Source organism: Sebastes umbrosus, chromosome 16 (genome assembly GCF_015220745.1).
Source record: "Sebastes umbrosus isolate fSebUmb1 chromosome 16, fSebUmb1.pri, whole genome shotgun sequence".
Taxonomy (NCBI): Eukaryota; Metazoa; Chordata; class Actinopteri; order Perciformes; family Sebastidae; genus Sebastes; species Sebastes umbrosus.
The window spans coordinates 28,855,872-28,874,205 of record NC_051284.1 but is presented as its reverse complement, the minus strand read 5'-3'; the positions used below and the strand labels follow the sequence as shown (position 1 = coordinate 28,874,205).

General features: G+C 38.1%; 1 protein-coding gene across 5 annotated transcripts in view; it reads left to right on the top strand.

The window, feature by feature from the left end:
- larp1b (La ribonucleoprotein 1B) overlaps window positions 1–18,334 on the top strand; it is a 31,469-nt gene that overhangs the window by 1,196 nt on the left and 11,939 nt on the right. For 2 of the 5 annotated variants that reach the window (XM_037746965.1, XM_037746964.1), the window contains exons 2-12: window positions 3,495–3,556; window positions 6,598–6,654; window positions 8,285–8,540; window positions 9,389–9,547; window positions 12,072–12,191; window positions 12,397–12,565; window positions 15,115–15,259; window positions 15,982–16,159; window positions 17,167–17,330; window positions 17,471–17,545; window positions 17,822–18,181. In XM_037746965.1, the coding sequence (XP_037602893.1) occupies window positions 3,495–3,556; window positions 6,598–6,654; window positions 8,285–8,540; window positions 9,389–9,547; window positions 12,072–12,191; window positions 12,397–12,565; window positions 15,115–15,259; window positions 15,982–16,159; window positions 17,167–17,330; window positions 17,471–17,545; window positions 17,822–18,181 (1,745 nt within the window). The remainder of the gene's footprint in view (window positions 1–3,494; window positions 3,557–6,597; window positions 6,655–8,284; window positions 8,541–9,388; window positions 9,548–12,071; window positions 12,192–12,396; window positions 12,566–15,114; window positions 15,260–15,981; window positions 16,160–17,166; window positions 17,331–17,470; window positions 17,546–17,821; window positions 18,182–18,334) is intronic. The other 3 variants (XM_037746966.1, XM_037746967.1, XM_037746968.1) reach the window with 3 other exon arrangements.

Sequence of the window (18,334 nt, the reverse complement as noted above, 5' to 3'; positions counted from 1 at the left end):
TGATCAAATGCAGCACATTGGAGGGGGGAGAAGAATGTGTGCAAAACAGCCTCATATTTGTGCTGTCTTGATGTGAAAATAAAAAGAAGCTAAGACAGCCAAAGCTAACTGCTGCTGCTGCTGTAAAGACACGTTTTGCATGTCCAATGGCCTGGCTGCCTGCAGTTCCTCCCACCAGCCTCCTGCTCTCTACTGTCACACAGTGAAAGTATGTGGACAAGGTGGCTGGACAGGTGGGACAGTTCAAGTAGGTTAGAGTTGTAAACTAATGATTATATTTAATTTAGATGAGTCTAATTTGTGTATTAGTGATGCATCAGTTAATCATTAATTGTAGGAAATGGCCCTCAGAAGTGCTCAGAGTCCAATTTTCTTACTGAAACATACTGTACAAATCCACACTTTAAATTCAGAATGATATATAATAAGGCTGGGACGATTCCATATGTATTGCGATTATTAAGTATTGCGATTCTACAAGTATTGCGATTCGATATTGTGATTTTTGTTAACTTTCTTTTAACACTAGACCATGGGGAAAACGTTGAATCATACACTTCTTTCTAGGGACTTTTATTTTGGAAAATATCTAAATTAATACAGTAAAAATGTTTGATTTCCAGCGTGTATGTAGTCAGAGACGTCCTGAAGTCAAATATATCAGTTATTATTTATTAAATTTTTTCCAGCAACCCAAAAATCAAATAAAAGACATTTCCCTCACAAATTAGTGGTATTTTCTTTTTTAATTTATAAGGGACATGTAATGTTTTATACTTCTGGTGAATACAATCAATCTTATTTCTATATATATATTTTGTATATACAGTTGTTAACACCTTATTTTGAAAACTAGATTTAGACGCACGTGTATACTTCCTCTAACTTCTCCAAGGTGGTCTCTAGCTCTCCCGTCAGCTCCATTCTCTTTATTCATCCATGGTCAGCTCCATCGGGGTCGTTTGAATGCATTTAACATAAATGTCAGTATATGGGTGTTCTACTGTCGTAGCGTCAGCACATTTGACCACGGTGATAAGAGCGACGGACGGCTGGACCGCAACGTTACCGTGATACGATAAAGTTTTTCCTGTCCGTGACAGAGTTAGTATGCAGCTTTAGCCGTGATGTCTAGCTCTGCTTTTCCTGTCAATGTGTGAAACCCAAAGTGTTTCCATCTTTTACTGGATGTGTAATGTTTACCACGCTGGAGTTAACATGTGTGGGTGCAGGTCGTATCCACGCGGACCCTCCAACGTTTTATACTTTCTTGTTTCAGCTCACTGCAGTTTGTTTTGGTTGATGGATACGGAACGGACATGATGTCACGTTACTCAGACTACAACAATAAAATCAGTAACTTCCTACTACCTCAAAATTGTAAAAAAAAAAAAAATCACGATACATAGGTTAATTGATTTTTTTTCTACCCTTAATATGTAATGCAGAAAACAAATGGGGTAGCAACAGACATAATTTACATAGCTCTTTTGATACATGAAAAGCCACTCAAAGTGCTTTACGAAACAAAACAGTTAAAGTAATTAAAATATATCATACTTAAAGTGATTCTTTGTGGAGAAACTCAGTTTTACAGATCTGTCGATTAAATCAACTAATCGATTAATCGACAAAATTGTATGAGTGTTAGTCGAATAAGAATTTCTTTGGTCGACAGCCCTACCTAAAATAGTGACAAATACCATCACAACTTCCTCCACGTGATGCCATCAGATGTCTTGTTTTGCCTGAACAACAGTCCAAAAACCAAAAATATCCAGTTTACTATCAAATAAAACAAAGAAAAGCAGCAAATTATCACATTTCAGAGGCTGAAACCAGTTGAGTGTTTGGTGTTTTTGCCTGAGAGACGATTAATTGATTATCATTAATAGCTGCTGATTATTTTTCTGTCAATCGACTAATCCGTTTAATCAATTTAATCATTTCAGCTTTAGAAAAATGCCTGTTCTCAGACACTGTTGTCTGACCAACAGTTCAAAACCCAAAGACATTCACTTTACAATGTTATAAAACAGATATAAAGGCAGAAAATACTCATATTTGAGAAGGTGGAATCAATAAAGTCAAAGCGTTTATTGTCATATTCACAGTTAAAAACAAGTTTCCCTGTACAATGAAATTTTTCCTTTGCCTTCCACTGAATGTTGTTTACAAGGAAACACGAGGTAAATACAATAAAATAAATAAATAACACTATGTACAATATACAAAATAATCAAAAAATATACAAAATTAAAAAAAAAAAAAAAAAAAAATTGCTAATAAGTAAAACTAAATAAACACTAAAAACAAACAACTTTTTGGATATTCAAATCTTTAACTAGAACAGGATTAGTATTTTTTACTTAATGACTAACAAAAATGAAAGGGGTACTTGTGTCATAAGGAGTAATACTACTACTACACAACTACTACACTATGTCATGGTGATGTCATCGGGGTTAACTTGGTTTCAACTCGAGAATTAAAATTTATAACAAAAAGTCTGCGTTACAAATCCGGTTTGTGGAGTTTGGAAGATGTGTGTGTTTATCAGGCAGGGAGGGTGTAATGGAAGACACTGTTGCATTATGGGAAATGTAGGATTTAGTGTTTTCTGAGGATATCTCGGCCTCTCTTGCTTCAATTTTAAATCTTCTTTTTTTAAATGTCTTACAAGCGACTTGAACTTTATGGAAGTTTATGCGCACCCCTTTAATAATCACTTATCAGATATCAGTATTTTATTGATTAGCTTCCTGTATCAGCTAACTGATTAATCAGCTAATCATTTCGGTGCTAGATCAAATGTTGAAAGGAACAAGACGGCTCATTTCACATGTAAGAATTTATTGATTAGACTCCTGACTCATTCTTGTGGTGACATTTATGTGGTGATAAATGTGAGCTAAATAATAACATCAGCTTTGTTAGACGGTCAGACTGAGTTGTGAATGTGTGTCAGAGCGCAGAGCGTCCAGAGGGAGCTATATTGGACTCTGACGAGAGCACCGGCATCGTTTTACAAGTGTTACTGTACAACCAGCTCCGAGGTGTGGAAGTCTGCAGGCTCAGCGAGCATACACCCATTCACGCCTGTCGAAAGCCTCGGCCCTGTGGCTCTTATCAATCCGACCATCCTCTGCAGAGCGATAGGCACTGTCAGGCTGCAGCGGGCCACTCCCAGCATGCAGCTGCCTGCGGAGACGCAGCCACATACCGCCGCTGGCTGCACGCAAAACACCCTCAACTAGTTCAGTGGCTCAGTCCCCTGGGGGGCAGGGGAGGATACTTACTCATTTTCACTCTGACAGAAATTCCCAAATGCCGCACAGCTGAGCAGAGAGAGAGCATGCAGGAGTAGATGACTTTCAGTGTTGAGCAACCGTCCAGGAAGCTTGCTGCAGGGGTTAAATTCTGGGATTAAAAAAACAAAACACATGTTGTCCTGTCAAGTATGATGATGTCCCTTTCATTTATCGATTCTGCAGATCAACAAAACGCTCTGAAAGTCGTCCGTCCCAGCAAGCCCAGAACGAGAAAATCCAGCAAGGTAAAGGCTCTTTACTTTCTTGTTTTAGCTTGTTTTAAAGCTTCCAAAGTTTCTCTGTTGGACCTTAAAAATGTCACAAACATTGAGAGTCTAAATGCTGCAGATGACATGTTTAATGTCATTAATATATCTTGATAATTAATCCCATGAAGCAACACTGAATAATCAGCACATGTTGCCACTTTGTTCTGTTGTTTAATGTCTCATCTTATGTTTAAATTGATGTGTTTTAATTACAGCTGCAATTAACTATTATTTTCATTGTTGATTATTCTGTTGATTATTTTCTGGATTAGTTGTTTGGTCTATAGAATGTCAGAAAATGGTGGTCAGTGTTTCTCAAAGCCCAAGATGACGTCCTCAAATGTCTTGTTTTGTCCACAACTCAAAGATATTCAGTTTACTGTCATAGAGGAGTAAAGAAACCAGAAAATATTCACATTTAAGAAGCTGGAATCAGAGAATTTTTACTCTATTTTTCTTAATAAATGACCCAAATCAATTAATCGATTATCAAAATAATTAATAGTTGACATCTAATCTATTAATCGTTGCAGCTCTTGTTTTAAATCAGTTTTTAGTCAATTACAAGTCACACGTGATGTTTTGTGTTTGTGTGTCTTTGCCTCTCACCTGTAAACAAACCAATATGTTAGTCGGTGTTTCATATTTCAGAGCTGTAACTTTGTCCAGGCGCTGACATGCAGGATCATGTGAAGTTAACATCTGCCAGTAGCCAAACGTTAGCTGCTTTAAAGTGGACTTTTTTGTTTGCTTTTCCACCGCAGTTGTTTTAAATTAATGGTTGGAGGGAGAATCAAATAGTATTAAAATGTTTGAATTTAAATGAACACAGTTTATTAACTTCAAACAGATTATGATAATTTAAAAACAAGTGTATCATCTTTGTGGCTCTTTAATGCTCCAGTTTAAGTACAGATTGGTACTTTTTAATGTGACTTTATTGACGTTAACTTGACTAATTTTAACCTTCACACAGAAAGTGTTTTTCTGCATGATTTGTAACCTGCTGACCCAGAATGCAACCTGTTTTTTTTTACGTTGTCATGGTCAAAGTCACATGCCAGAGGTGACGGGTTACATTAGATCTGCACTGTACTCCTTTTATTACTATTAGAAAATTATTACTATTACTGTTAGGACCGGCCGACATGTTTATAATCATCACCACAATATTAACATGGACGGTTTAATACCTTTTATATGAGACCAAATTCTTTATATGTGTAAAATTAAAACTTTATTTTTTGTTTTTAAATATGGCTCACTCAGACACCTGTAGAAAATGATGATGATATCAACCTATTATTATTATTATTATTATTGTTATTTGTTATATTATTGTTGTTATTTGTATTATTATTATCATTATTTGTTATATTATTGTTATTTTTTATATTATTATTATTAATATTAATAATAATAATAATAAGGAAATTTAATAATATAATATTTATTATAATTATAATACACAAAATCCCAGTATATAGGAGTATCATATGTTTTGGCCTAATTTCACTGTAAATTGTGATTTAATTGACCTGATATGTCGTCAGTATGTGACAGTTTAACTTACGATGAAATATTTCTCTATATTGTAGCTTCATCTATATATTGTTGACTAAAATTTTTCAGACTCAACCAGGAAGTTTAATGATTTCTTTTTTTGCTCCATTAGCAGTTTTTACATAATACTTTATGTAAATGTTTAAGGAAGGAAATGCATTCAACATGCATTTGTTAGAGCTCAAAGATACACACAATGTACAGAAACACTGTATGTAAACAGGATTTTTGTTTGTTTACAAGGAAACTCCACAGGGCACCCGCCGAATAGGTGTTAAATAATTAATAATTCATAGAATTTAAGCATGCTCCCATTCCCAAATCATGATTTTGGACCTCTGTCCTCCAGATATGTGAATGTAAATGGGTTCTATGGGTACCCACGAGTCTCCCCTTTACAGACATGCCCACTTTACGATAATCACATGCTGTTTGGGGCAAGTCATAGTCAAGTCAGCACACTGACACACTGACAGCTGTTGTTGCCTGCTGGGCTGCAGTTTGCCATGTTATGATTTGAGCATATTGTTTTATGCTAAATGCAGTACCTGTGAGGGTTTCTGGACAATATCTGTCATTGTTTTGTGTTGCTAATTGATTTCCAATAATAAATATAAACATACATTTGCAAAAGCAGCATATTTGTCCACTCCCATGTTGATAAGAGTATTAAATACTTGACAAATCTCCCTTTAAGGTACATTTTGAACAGATAACATCGATTGACAGCCCTAATTAATACCTAAGATTTAGTTTTGTGTAAGTCTTCGTGTTAAAAGACCAGGGACCGGATTCATAAAGCTTCCTGGTACGTATTGCGTTAAAGAAATTAGTGGCGTTGAAACAAATTTGTGTTAACGCGTCAACTTTGACAACCCTGGTATTAATGTTTTCTGATCCTGTTTTATACATCAGTAATGAATCTAAATTTAAGTGGACATTTTTCATCTATAAGAGCAGGTCTGCAGTTGTAGATGTGAATTAAGCTCACTGTTTTTTTTAGGGGTTTTTTATACTTTATTTTTTAGAATACCCTGAGGGATTCATTCAGTTTTGTTCAACCACAATAAAGAACGTCCCTTTGTGTACTCCACCTGTAGTAGAATGATGATTAAAATATCAGTACAGCAGTTTTTATTTATTTACCGTGCAGCTCTGAGTGCAGCCGTAACCCTTCGTCTGTCTAACCTTGGATCTCATATCAGGCTGTCCAAATTTACCACATTCACAGAGGTGGAAACTCGGCCTGTTTATCGCCGTTGTTTGCAGTTTCTCGACAGACGGAGCACTGACCTCCTTTTCCTCCAAGCTGGTTTCTACCAGAAGGGCACTCAGACGCCACCTGACCCACACACACACACAATGTTAAAATAACCAAAATGAGTCCACGGTTCGACTTGTTAATTCAACATGTTTTGATATTAACGTCTTTTTTTTCTCCATTTTTTTTGCAGTCAAGTGACTTCAGCGATATCACAAACTGGCCCACACCTGGTGAACTGGCCAAAGAGGTACGACAAGTGTGTGTGTGTGTGTGTGTGTGTGTGAGACGTTTGTTAAATCAAACATATTAACAAGCTATACTTCAGTGTTTTCTGCTGCTTTTACTGAACAGACTGGTTGGATTACAGAAGAGCTTTTCTGTTTTCTGCTCACTAGATGGAGCACTAAAAACATCTAGAAATGTTTTAGTACAACACTTTTAAAAGATTCTGGTTGTCAAAACAGTTTGAGTCCACATTTTAGAAGCGAAGTGCTCCATGATCTATTTCACATACAGTAAATCCAGGGAACTTTAAGGTGTATTTGTAAAAAGCTCTTCACAGAGAAGAAATGTTCTTCAGAAAAGTGAGTGGAAAATGTATGAATGCTTAACTGTTTGACCTCACAGGCTTTTGTTCCCCTCCAAATTTTTTTTAATCATTTTTAAACCAGGTTTTAAACCACTACACAGAAGTAATGATTCTACAGGAGTTGAGTCAGTTCACACTAGTCGATGTAGTTAAAAAAATGCCTTTGAAATACCTCATAAGTACTTAATTTTTCTAAAATCTTCTGAATATTTCCTGATAAAAAACCCTGTGCTGGAGCTTTTGGCTGATTCAGAGGCAAATTTTAAATTTGAAGGTTTTAAACATCATTTCTTTGACAAGATCAGAAGTTAAAAATGAGACTGACTGATCATTAGATGTATTATTCTGATGAGAGTTAACTCTCTGACACATGTCAATATTTAGTCCTTTTTGGGGATGTCACGAGAACCGATGCCTTGGTATCAAGTCGATGCCAAAAATTAAAAAACGTGACAGCACTCATTTTTCTACAGTTTTAGTTTAGCTTGCGCCAGGGCTCGAGACTAATGGCACGTCGTTGTACCGGGGACAATAGAAAATGTGTTTGGGACGCAGTAAACTCACTGTTGACGCGTCCAGGAGAAGCACTCTATTTTTTCCCTGAAAACGCTACATTGCGAACAACAAATCAGTGTTGAAATTAGCAGGATGAGAGCTAGTTAACGTTAGCTCCATGCAAGACCCATGCTGCTCACCAGTTTGCTAACAGCTAACGTTAACAAGCTCTCGTCCTCCCGATTTCAACATGGGAGGTGCCATTGATTTATATTATGATGCATCTATTCAGTAAAAATGAGTATTGGTTGAAGGTAAATTCTAACTTAATGATGTGTTCAAATGTAATCTTGTAAAATGCAGTTGTTTGAAGGAGATGTTTTCACAGCAATATAAAATAGATAATAGAGAGGGAATTATGAGCTGTTTAACTTCATAACAAAAACAGTATGCAAACGGTAATAAAGGAGTGAAGTACATGTGATTGATTGATTTACTTTTGTTTTTTACCGTGGTATCGACTTTGTATCGAGAATCGTGGAGTTTCACTGGTATTGATATCGACTACTGAATTTCTGGTATGGTGACATCCTTAGTCCTTTAATTTACTGTCTTAGTATAAGTGTTTAATTCGTGTATGAAGAGCCAGAACTCAAACCCAATATTTTATTTTTGACAAAGCACCAGACGACACAGAACAAACCAAACTTAAATGTGTAAGAATAAACATGACGTTTCACCCGTTTAATTAAAAGCCGCTCTTTCTCTCTCTCTCTCTCTCTACGTCTTCCAGCAGCAACAAAATGTCCTCAACAACAACGGGAAGAAGCCTCCCTCCTCTTCCTCCTCCTCCACCTCTTCCTCACGCAAGGAGAAGGAGAAGAGGAGGGATCGAACGGAGAGGAAGTCGGAGAGCAGCCATGACGGCGGCGAGAGCAAAGAGAACCAGGAGGCTCAGCCGGACCCGCTGGGAGAGCTGCCCAAAGATGGAGAGTCCAAGGAGGGACAGGACGCCAAGAGCGCCGGCCTGAAGAAGAGGGGAGGTGAAGGTGAGGACCTTTTTTCTCTATAAGCATGTTAACCAGCATCCTTTTAAATGATTAAATAAGACCTTCAAATCAAAGTTTGATTAATGCACATTTCTTCTCTGACCTGTGAAACTATTCATCTCCACAATGTCAACTTTATTTAAAAGCAATTTCCATATAATTTTAATTGTTTTTAAATGTTGTCATCACTTAATCTGGAGGTGAATGTTTTCACTGGACAGCGATGATTTGTATCCTTGATTGCTACATAGAAGGAGCATGTCAATAATTTTATTGATCACATTGATTGGTGCATGTTCTGCTCTGATGATCTCATGTGTTGCACTTCATCTGATGCACTCCCACCTTTTTATAGACATTTTAAATAAAAAGAATAACAGGCACCAGATCTTTATGGTGGATAATAAGGGACACTTCTTCAGCTCCTAAGTGTCTAAACCAGAGAGGAAGGGAAGAGTGTTGTTCCAAAATGAGATGAAATCATCCGCGATAGATTCCCACAGGCTTTGAAAATACTTTTGTGTTCTTTGGTGTGAAAACTACCTTAAAATGTTGTTTAAAATGTGTTTTTTAATTGAATATAGATAATAAATGAACTACAAAACTCTGCCAGGAAATAATTGGCAGAAACGAGTCCTTTAAAATATTTAAAAGCTTTTTGCGTTTTATGTTCAAGTGTTTGGAAGCTGCTACGCTGAAGTCAACTAACCAGTGGGTCTTTATTTTAGAGACACAGATTGATGATTTAATTTGTTCCAAACTGGATTTCCAGCGTTCATTTATTTATTTATTTATTTTTTTGGAACAAAACTCTTCACGCTCTGTTTCCGGTGTGCAATCATCGCTAGGTAACAAACGTAAGTGGGTTTCTCTGCCGCTGGAGGAAGCGCCCCGGGACGACGACGGCGGTGACAAGACGGCCGACACAGAGCCCACCGGCGACTCAACCGACCCCGCGTCACCCAATCACACACTCCATAATAACAGGGCGCATGATAGCAACAGGAGTAAGTGGCCCAGCAGCTCGCTGTTCTCTGTTCACGCCGTCCGTCTCTGTTTCTGCTTCTTCACCCGCTGGTTTGGTTTCGCTGTTTGTGTTTGATCACTTCTTTTTTCCCGCTACCATCTGTCTTTTCAGTGTGAGTAACCTTTTTTCCATACTAATGTGTAGCTTTGATGGCATATTAGGGCCATTGTAGGTAAGAAAATTTATAAATTACGGAGCCGGGAGATGGGATAATATTCAGGGAGAAAACTCTGAATTTACAAAAATAAAACTTGGATATTCTCTGAGATTAAAGTCACAAATATACGAACACATTTTTGGATATTCTCTGAGTTTAAAGTGACAAATTTACAGAAAAAAAACTTGGATATTCTCTGAGATTAAAGTCCCAGATTTACGGGAATAAACTTGGATATTCTCTGAGTTTATAGTGACAATTTTACAAATAAAAAACTTGGGTCTCAGATTAAAGTAAAAGATTTACAGAAAACAATTTGGACATTCTCTGAGATTAAAGTGACAAATATATGGGAAGAACTTGGATATTTTCTGAGTTTAAAGTCACAAATTTACGAAAAAAAACTTGGATATTCTCTGAGATAAAAGTCACAAATTTACGAACACATTTTTGGATATTCTCTGAAATCAAAGTGACAAATTTACGAAGAAAAACTTGGATATTTTCTGAGGTTAAAGTCACAAATTTACGAAGAAAAAGTTGGATGTTCTCTGAAATTAAAGTTGAGAAAAATTCTTGGATGTTGCATCAACCTCATCACATCACAAACGTTGCAGCAGTGAAAGTGAGCCACCAAGTGCAAAATATATTAATTATACAAATATTTATTTAGGTTAAAAAAAGAACATTAAAGAAAACACATATATGTTTTTTTCTGGACCTTAACTGTCAGAGCGAATATCGGAAACCGCAATCTTCAGGATTTATCTGATAACCCATTGGCAAAGTAATAAAATAATATGAATAAATAAATTGGTCTAATATGTGTACAATGCATACAGATGTCAGCATTATGTTCATAAAATAACACAGAACATGAAAGAAACACGTATGTGTCACTACTTTGATGCGATGTGGTTCCTTGACAAAAAAAACAACTATTTTTACAAGGTTTTTTTCTCGTAAATTTATGACTTTCATCTTGGAAATGATTTATTAAATTACTAGAGTTATTTTTCTGAATATTACCCCCCTCCCCCTGCCCCATAATATATATATTTTTTTACCTACAATGGCCCTAATACGCCGTCGTACAGCATGGCATAAATACTAAGCTGTGTTCAAATTGAATGTTCTTTTAACCAAATTAAAATCTTTATTGAGATTACTAGTTTTGCTCTCAGTGGTTCATGTAGTTTTGTTGTGTCAGACAGGTGACTCCAAGCCTGTGTGATCTTTCAGCCTACATTACTCATAGTCATAAGAATTTGCATTATTATGCTAACAAATGAGAATGCAAACATGTCATATAATGTAAACACATCATGTCCTTTCTGTTGGTTAAGATAACATTTGACACACTAACGTCACTTCTGGGAACTTGGTTAGAGGTGACAGGCATGTCCCAGCAGAGCTGAGGAAAATGAACCTTAAGATGGTCACACGGGTTGTGAATAAACCCCAATTTTGCCATCTTTACATATGTTTAGATCATGATAATGATAATACCCAATGTCCTGAGGAAAAACCCTGAATCAGACATTTTGCAGACCACTTTTTGATCATTTCACCTTTGATCCACATTAGTCTACCATAACTTGAAAAACACAGTTTTTCTGAATTTAATGATCAATTTATTCAATTCAAATATATGAGTCAATCAACAGAAAAATAATCAGCATTTATTTTTATGATTTTATTGGTTACAGCTTCTAAAGTGTGAGGATTTGTTACTTTTTCTTTCACTAAATTAGATTCAATTTAATATTTGTTTTGTATTTTGGACTCCTGGTCAGACAAAACAAGATATATAGAGACTTAGATTCTAGGAATTTGTGTTGGATATTTTGCTAAATTTTTTCACCCATTATAGCCCCAACAATTTATTGATTAATAGTAAAAAAATAAGCAGCAAGTATTTTTATTTATTTATATTATAAAATAATCAGCAAGTATTTTTATTGATTTATAATAGACAAAATAATAAGAACGTATTTTTATTGATTTATACTAAACAAAATAATAAGAAAGTATTTTTATTGATTTATAGTAAAACATAATTAGCAAGTATTTTTTATTGATTTATTTTCAAAAAATCATATTTTTATTGATATATGGTAAAAAAACAACTCAGCAAGTATTTTTATTGATTTACAGTAAAGTTTAGTATAGTTTGCTTGTATTAAACTGCTCATTTATCCCAAGTTCTTAGTAGTTCTTAATATAATTAGAATTTATCTGGTTTAATTAGCCCCCCCAGAAATCGTTGGGACTTTCTAGGTTGGCCAGCGCTACATGATGTATCTGTGAGATATGTGACGGAGCGTTTATGTTTTCTTGTTGTCAGGTTGGAGAAGAGAGCCGCGGGACTTTGGGGACGACACCGGCAGCGTCCGAAGTGACGGCGGTCGTGGAGGAATACGAGGCCGAGGGAAAGGTCGTGGGCGCGGGAGAGGCCGCGGACGTGGTATGTTTTTAATTCGTAGTAGTAAATCTTTGAGTACAGATTTTATTTTGGCAGCTTTTGCAATAACACAAGAGAGAAATTGTGATGCAAGTTTAGCTTTTTAAAAACGTTTTCCTTTACCAGAAAATAACATTTCAGTGCTTGCATCTTATTCAGTAATCGTTTCTCATATTTCTTTTTCTGTTTGTCCCGCTCGCACTTTCAGGCCGCTATGAATACTCTCAGAGCGTCCGTGACTCTCTGTCGTCTGACGGCTCCGTTCAGGTCACCTCAGAGTTCGGCAGCAACATGGTTTACTACTACGATGCCGGCAACAAGGTCCAGATGTACACAGTGGATGAAAAGCTTCTGAAAGAATACGTCAAACGCCAAATGTGAGTATTTGACAACTACTTTGAATGGCTTACGTCTGACTGGAAAGTGTGGCTCATATTCCTCCACTACCAGGGGAATGAAATAACCCTCACCACCACCACCGCCACCACCACCTCACAAAATGTCCTTAAACGAGACCCATAAACCAGCCAGTAATTGTAATGAGTTCATCTTCTACCACGATGCTTTTACAGCTGTAGCTGGAGGGAAAGAGGTAACACACAGTTTATTGTTATTTTCCATAATCTGTTGTCTTTAATTGCAGAACAATAAGTTGGAAAAAAACACCTTCTAGTGATTAAGAAGGTCATATTTGATTTATTTCAATCTCAGCATCTTTTACATACAATGCAAAACAATTTCACAATTCAACAAGGCAAATCTTTCCTTATCCAGCTTCCAGCGGCCTTCCTTTAAATGATAATATGTGTGCGTGGACTTGTAAACTTCATTGCATTAAAAGGACCATCACAGGAATCACAGGAAGGACGTTTTGGAGCCCCCTAATACCTAAGCTATTTGTCCCATCTTAATAAACTTAAAATATACATACAGTAGGTACATATATGAAATTTGACCTCTGCATTTCAGCCATCCTTAGGAGCAGTGGGCTGCTGTAAAGCTCCTGGAGAGTTATTAAGTATACATTTATTATATGAGTGTGATTGTAATATATTTAATGGTTTAAAGAGTTGCTAACAAATCAAATGTAGGCCGTTCCTCAAAAGCTACTGGTATTTCTCCTAGAGGAAGTATCTTTGGATCTCTTGAAATAAGGTGATTAAAAAGCTTCTTTAAGTGAGTCAAACACATCCTTCCAACAGTGCTAAAAAAACTAAAGTTTAAAGGTCTTTGTAGGTCTGCAGTGGGTAAGATAATCTAGTGTAAAGACATTTTGACCTGAGTTATTTATCAGTATGATGGAAAAACATGTCAGGAAAGGTCAAAGTGGAAAGTTATGTTTTAACCAGCAGCTGCAGCAGAGACAAGCAGGTGAAGATTACAGTACCTGTGAGGGTTTCTGGACAATATTTGTCATTGTTTTGTTTACGATTAAACATGATTAACTATGGACAATCATGCAATCAATCACGACTGAATATTTTAATCGATTGACAGCCCTAATCTAGATACAATCTGGATACAAGACGCATTTTGATGCCAGGTGTAAAGGGGGTCAAAGAGTCTCAGCTGAAATAAACACTGAACCTTGTTGCCCTTCTGTGTTCTGCATTTAACAATAAGCAAGTGAACAGTGTCATCTTTGTCATTTAAAAAGCAACAGTATACCTACTAATAGACTAAACAATGAAGCTTATTTATAGAGCACTCAAATCAGGATTAATGAAGCAATTTGTAAAAAAGCAGTTACTACCACATACTTCGCTTTTGACCACAGGGGAAATTCCGTCACTGTGACAGCTCTCTATGTGTACAGAGCAGGTGTGAGTGAATGAATGACTGATGAGCATGTGTAGTCAGTAAATGTCCTTTGTGTCGGTGGCGTCCTGCAGGGGGCAGCGTTCCTCTCTGAGTCTGACTGACAGCTCTGGCCTCATTTCAAGCAGCAGCAGACTCAGAATAGTGGAGGGTGAGGTGGACTCCTAAATATAGGCTGAGTGCTTCAGAAGGGGACAGGGGATGAATTATACCCAGCAGGGCTGAGCGAGGAAATGTAAAAAAAATAAAACTACTGTGTTTCAGCGAGGAGGGAGGGAGGGAGGGAGGGAGAGAGACATTCTTGTCTTCTCCTCTCTCGTCTCCCTCAGCGGTATTCAGGCTGCTCACTCAGCCGGCGTTACTCCACATGAACACGACGACGACTGGCCACCGCCTGCAGGCTGAGGCCCACGTACAGACGTGTGTGTGTGTGTGTGTGTGTGTGTGTGTGTGCGTGTGTGTGTGTTGTGGTGACTTTAAGTGGTGTAACTGGGTTAGACAGAGAGCTTTTCCAACTACACATTTGGTTTTCCAGTCAGTAGATTCTACATTTTCTTGTGGCCGCTTACAAGAACATTTCGAAGAATTATTAAGTGAAAGTTTCACATGAATAGGTTTCTCTTCTTCTGCTGCTCTCTGCTGTTAAACAATAATACAATACCGAAATATGTCTGTAGCATCAAATCCCATCACACCATTGCCACTTTTGGATTGTATTTTTTTAAATTGAAATTAGATAAATAAATTACTGCACATTGAAAATAAGTGGTAAATAAACTAGGAATGTTGATATTTTGATATTGAATTTATATGTCTGTCATTTTGCTGTACTATATATTATGTTACACTATTACTATGTCTTATATCCCACACTATATTATGTTAATCTGTTTTTACTAATATAGAACATTTCATACAGCAGTCGGCTCAGTGTGCTTCAAATAAAAACAAAAAACAGTAAAAACATATAAAAATAAGATAATTTAAGATGAGAAGGTATTAAAATATATATAAAAGATATGAGATAAAAACATGTAAGATAGTAGTAGTATGTTCCTGATTGTATGAACTCACTAACTAAATGCATCACGTTGTCCTCCTCCTCCAGTGAATACTACTTCAGCCTCCACAACCTGGAGCGAGACTTCTTCCTGAGGAGAAAGATGGACGCGCAGGGTTTCCTCCCCATCTCCCTTATCGCCAGCTTCCATAGAGTTCAGGCCCTCACCATGGACGTCAGCCTCATCATCGAGGTAATGTCACACCATCAGTGAGTCAAATATTAGACTCCTCAGTCTGTTGACTGTGTGTTGTCACTGTTTGGCTCCAGGTTACGTTTGAAGTGTTTTTGGTCCACAACGATCTGAGGATCACCTTCAGTCGTGTATCCAACTATAAAGCAACAAATCTCCCCATGTGTGTGTGTGCCCTTCCTAATCTCAAGAACCATCTAATCTACTTCACACTTGGCGGGTGTATTGCCCGGGACCTAAGGACATGCAGTGTCGAAGTTGGTGCAAGTTGGTCTCGCGACACGTCCAATATTAAAAAACTTTGAATAACAGGCGAACAACGCTCGTCCGCAGCGGGCCTTTAAGACACACCAACCCGACATCAAAGAACTAGTGGCGACGAAGGCCGACATTTGACTGGTCTCACATCGTTTTTGTCTTGGCCAAAAAGTTGCACTCAAACACATCGCAAAGACTACAGCCAAACACTAGTTTGCTTTTATTAACCTTTAATCCCATAATGAGAACAATTATGTGAGAAGAAGAATATTTGTAGAGATACTCGCTATGAAAGAAACCATTGAAAGAATTATGGCATGTTGCTTTTTAATGACAAGTTATAATAATTTTAAAAGAAATGGTCAGTAAATATTCATTCTGATCTGGCTACACTCTGGGAGTTAGAAGTAGGAAACTGTGTTTGTCCTTTTTTTAATAAATCTGATAAATAAACTCCTCTCCAGGCCCTGAAGAACAGCAAAGAGGTGGAGCTGGTGGACAACAAGATTCGCTGTAAAACCGAACCGGAGCGCTGGCCCATCCCCACCCAGACCATCGTGGGTTCTCCCCGCACCGACTTCTCCCAGCTCATCAACTGTCCCGAGTTCGTTCCTCGACAGACCCTCAGCTCCATAAACTCCGGTCAGTAGTCAACTCTTCTTCTGCTTCTTTTTTTAGAAACCAGAGTGAAGATTAAAGGAGAAGTTCTGGTGATGAATGTATCTTTTAACAAGTATCATGTATCAGCGCCTGATATCTCTTCTTCCTCTGAATCATAGAGCTCCATTAAAAACACATCAGTGAGTCTCACTGTGTCACTGACTGACGTCTTCCTTCATAACCATGAACACACACTGTAGTTTATTTTGACTCAATCCAACACACACCGTCCTGCAGCACCAAATGTGGATTAATCCGCCGCTTACCCACCGCTTATCCACCGCTTATCAATTGAAAGTGAAAACAAATGAGAAGTTGTTGCCCTAGTGTGAAAGCAGAGAGTCACATGACTCAGTCAGGCTCAAGTCCCAAATTTGATGACTTTAGACTCGACTTGCAAAACAATGACTTGGTCCCACCTCTGGTGCCAGGTGTGCACTAGGGCTGCAAGTAACGATTATGTTCTTAACATATTTAACATAATTTTCTTGATTATTGTTTGGTAAAAGTGAAAAATCACAATTACCCAGAATGCAATTTGGCCTAGGGTGCACATAATGGTATAAAACTCAAAGATATTCAGTTTTCTGCCATAGAAGATAATGAAAAAATGCACATCTTCACGTTTAATAAGTTAAATGATTGTTTTTTTCATTTTAAGACATTATACAAAACGATTATTTTGAATGTTTGTGTGCACATAAAAACAAACATTTCACCTCTGACACCTGCTGGGCTTCATAAAAACATACATTTATATACAGTATTTACAAGAAATTACAGCTGCTGTTAGTCAACAATAAACATCTTCACATAAACGTTCCCTCTCTCTCTATAATCACATGTATTGTTGTTCAGAGTCTTTTTCAGTCTTTAGCTCCTCCTGTAGCTAAATGTGAGCTGACAGCGTGATGTGTGATCATAAAGCCGTGCTGAAGGGTGTCTGAGTGTCTGAGTGTGTGATGTGTGATGTGTTCGGGTCCCTTCAGCTTCATCGCCCGTGGATAAGACTCCTCCTGAGTCTGCTGAGCCTCAGGACTCGGCTGAACCCAGCTCCTCCAGCGAGGAGTCCCTCCCAGCCAAAGATGCCCCCCAGCCCGACCCCGACGCCTGGATCCAGGTGGAGAAACGCCACCGACAGTCCACCGGAAAGGTACCCGACTGGAGTGTTAATCACCTTTAACGCCTGAGATCTTTCAAGCACCTTATTTCCATTTTCATCCCTTCCATCTTCTCCTTTTTTTCTGTTTCTCATTACATCCTCTGTCGTTTCCTCCACCTTTCATCCGGCAGCATGTCGGTGAACATGTGTGTTTTGCCGGCTCTTCTCCTCCCTCAGTGCTCCAACCCGACCTCCTCCCCTCTGCAGTTGAGTACTTCCTGTACTACTACTACTAGTTTCTTCTCCTCCGCCCGTTCGTCTCTGTGCTTGTCATTCATTTCATGAAACTTTCCTCATGCTTTCTTCACATTTGCTTAACCTCTTTTTTTTCACCCTTTCTCTCATCTTACTTTTCAACCATCCATTCCCCATTTATTTCCCAAAATGTTTCCTTTAAATGTTTAAATTTCATCATGCCATCCTGTAGTTTAATTATGTTCTCGTCTGTTCCTTCGTTAATTCATTCTCACCGTGTCGTCCAGGAGCGCAGTGAGGCCCCTCCACCCAGCCACCAGGCTCCTCCGCAGGCCGTGCCCGACCAGGAGGAGCTGGACTTCCTGTTCGACGCAGAGATGGAGCAGATGGCGCCGAGGAAGAACAAGTTCACCGACTGGTCAGACGAAGACGACTCGGACTACGAGATGGACGACCAGGACGTCAACAAGATCCTCATCGTCACGCAGACCCCTCCTTACGTCCGCAAGCACCCCGGCGGCGACCGGACGGGCAACCACGAGTCCCGAGCCAAGCTCACCACCGACCTCGCCAAAGCCATCAACGACGGGCTTTTCTACTACGAGACGGACCTGTGGAAGGGAGAGGAACAGATCGAGTGCAGCAAGGTAAGAGAAAAACATGGAGGTGTGGAAGTTTGAGCTGTAGCTAGTAGATTCAGATTTCTCACCCTGCTGACAATTTATCACAATTTCTAATTCTAAATATCTCTATATTTGGCTTTTTACTCAGAAACTCAGATGAAAAACAGACAAGAAAAT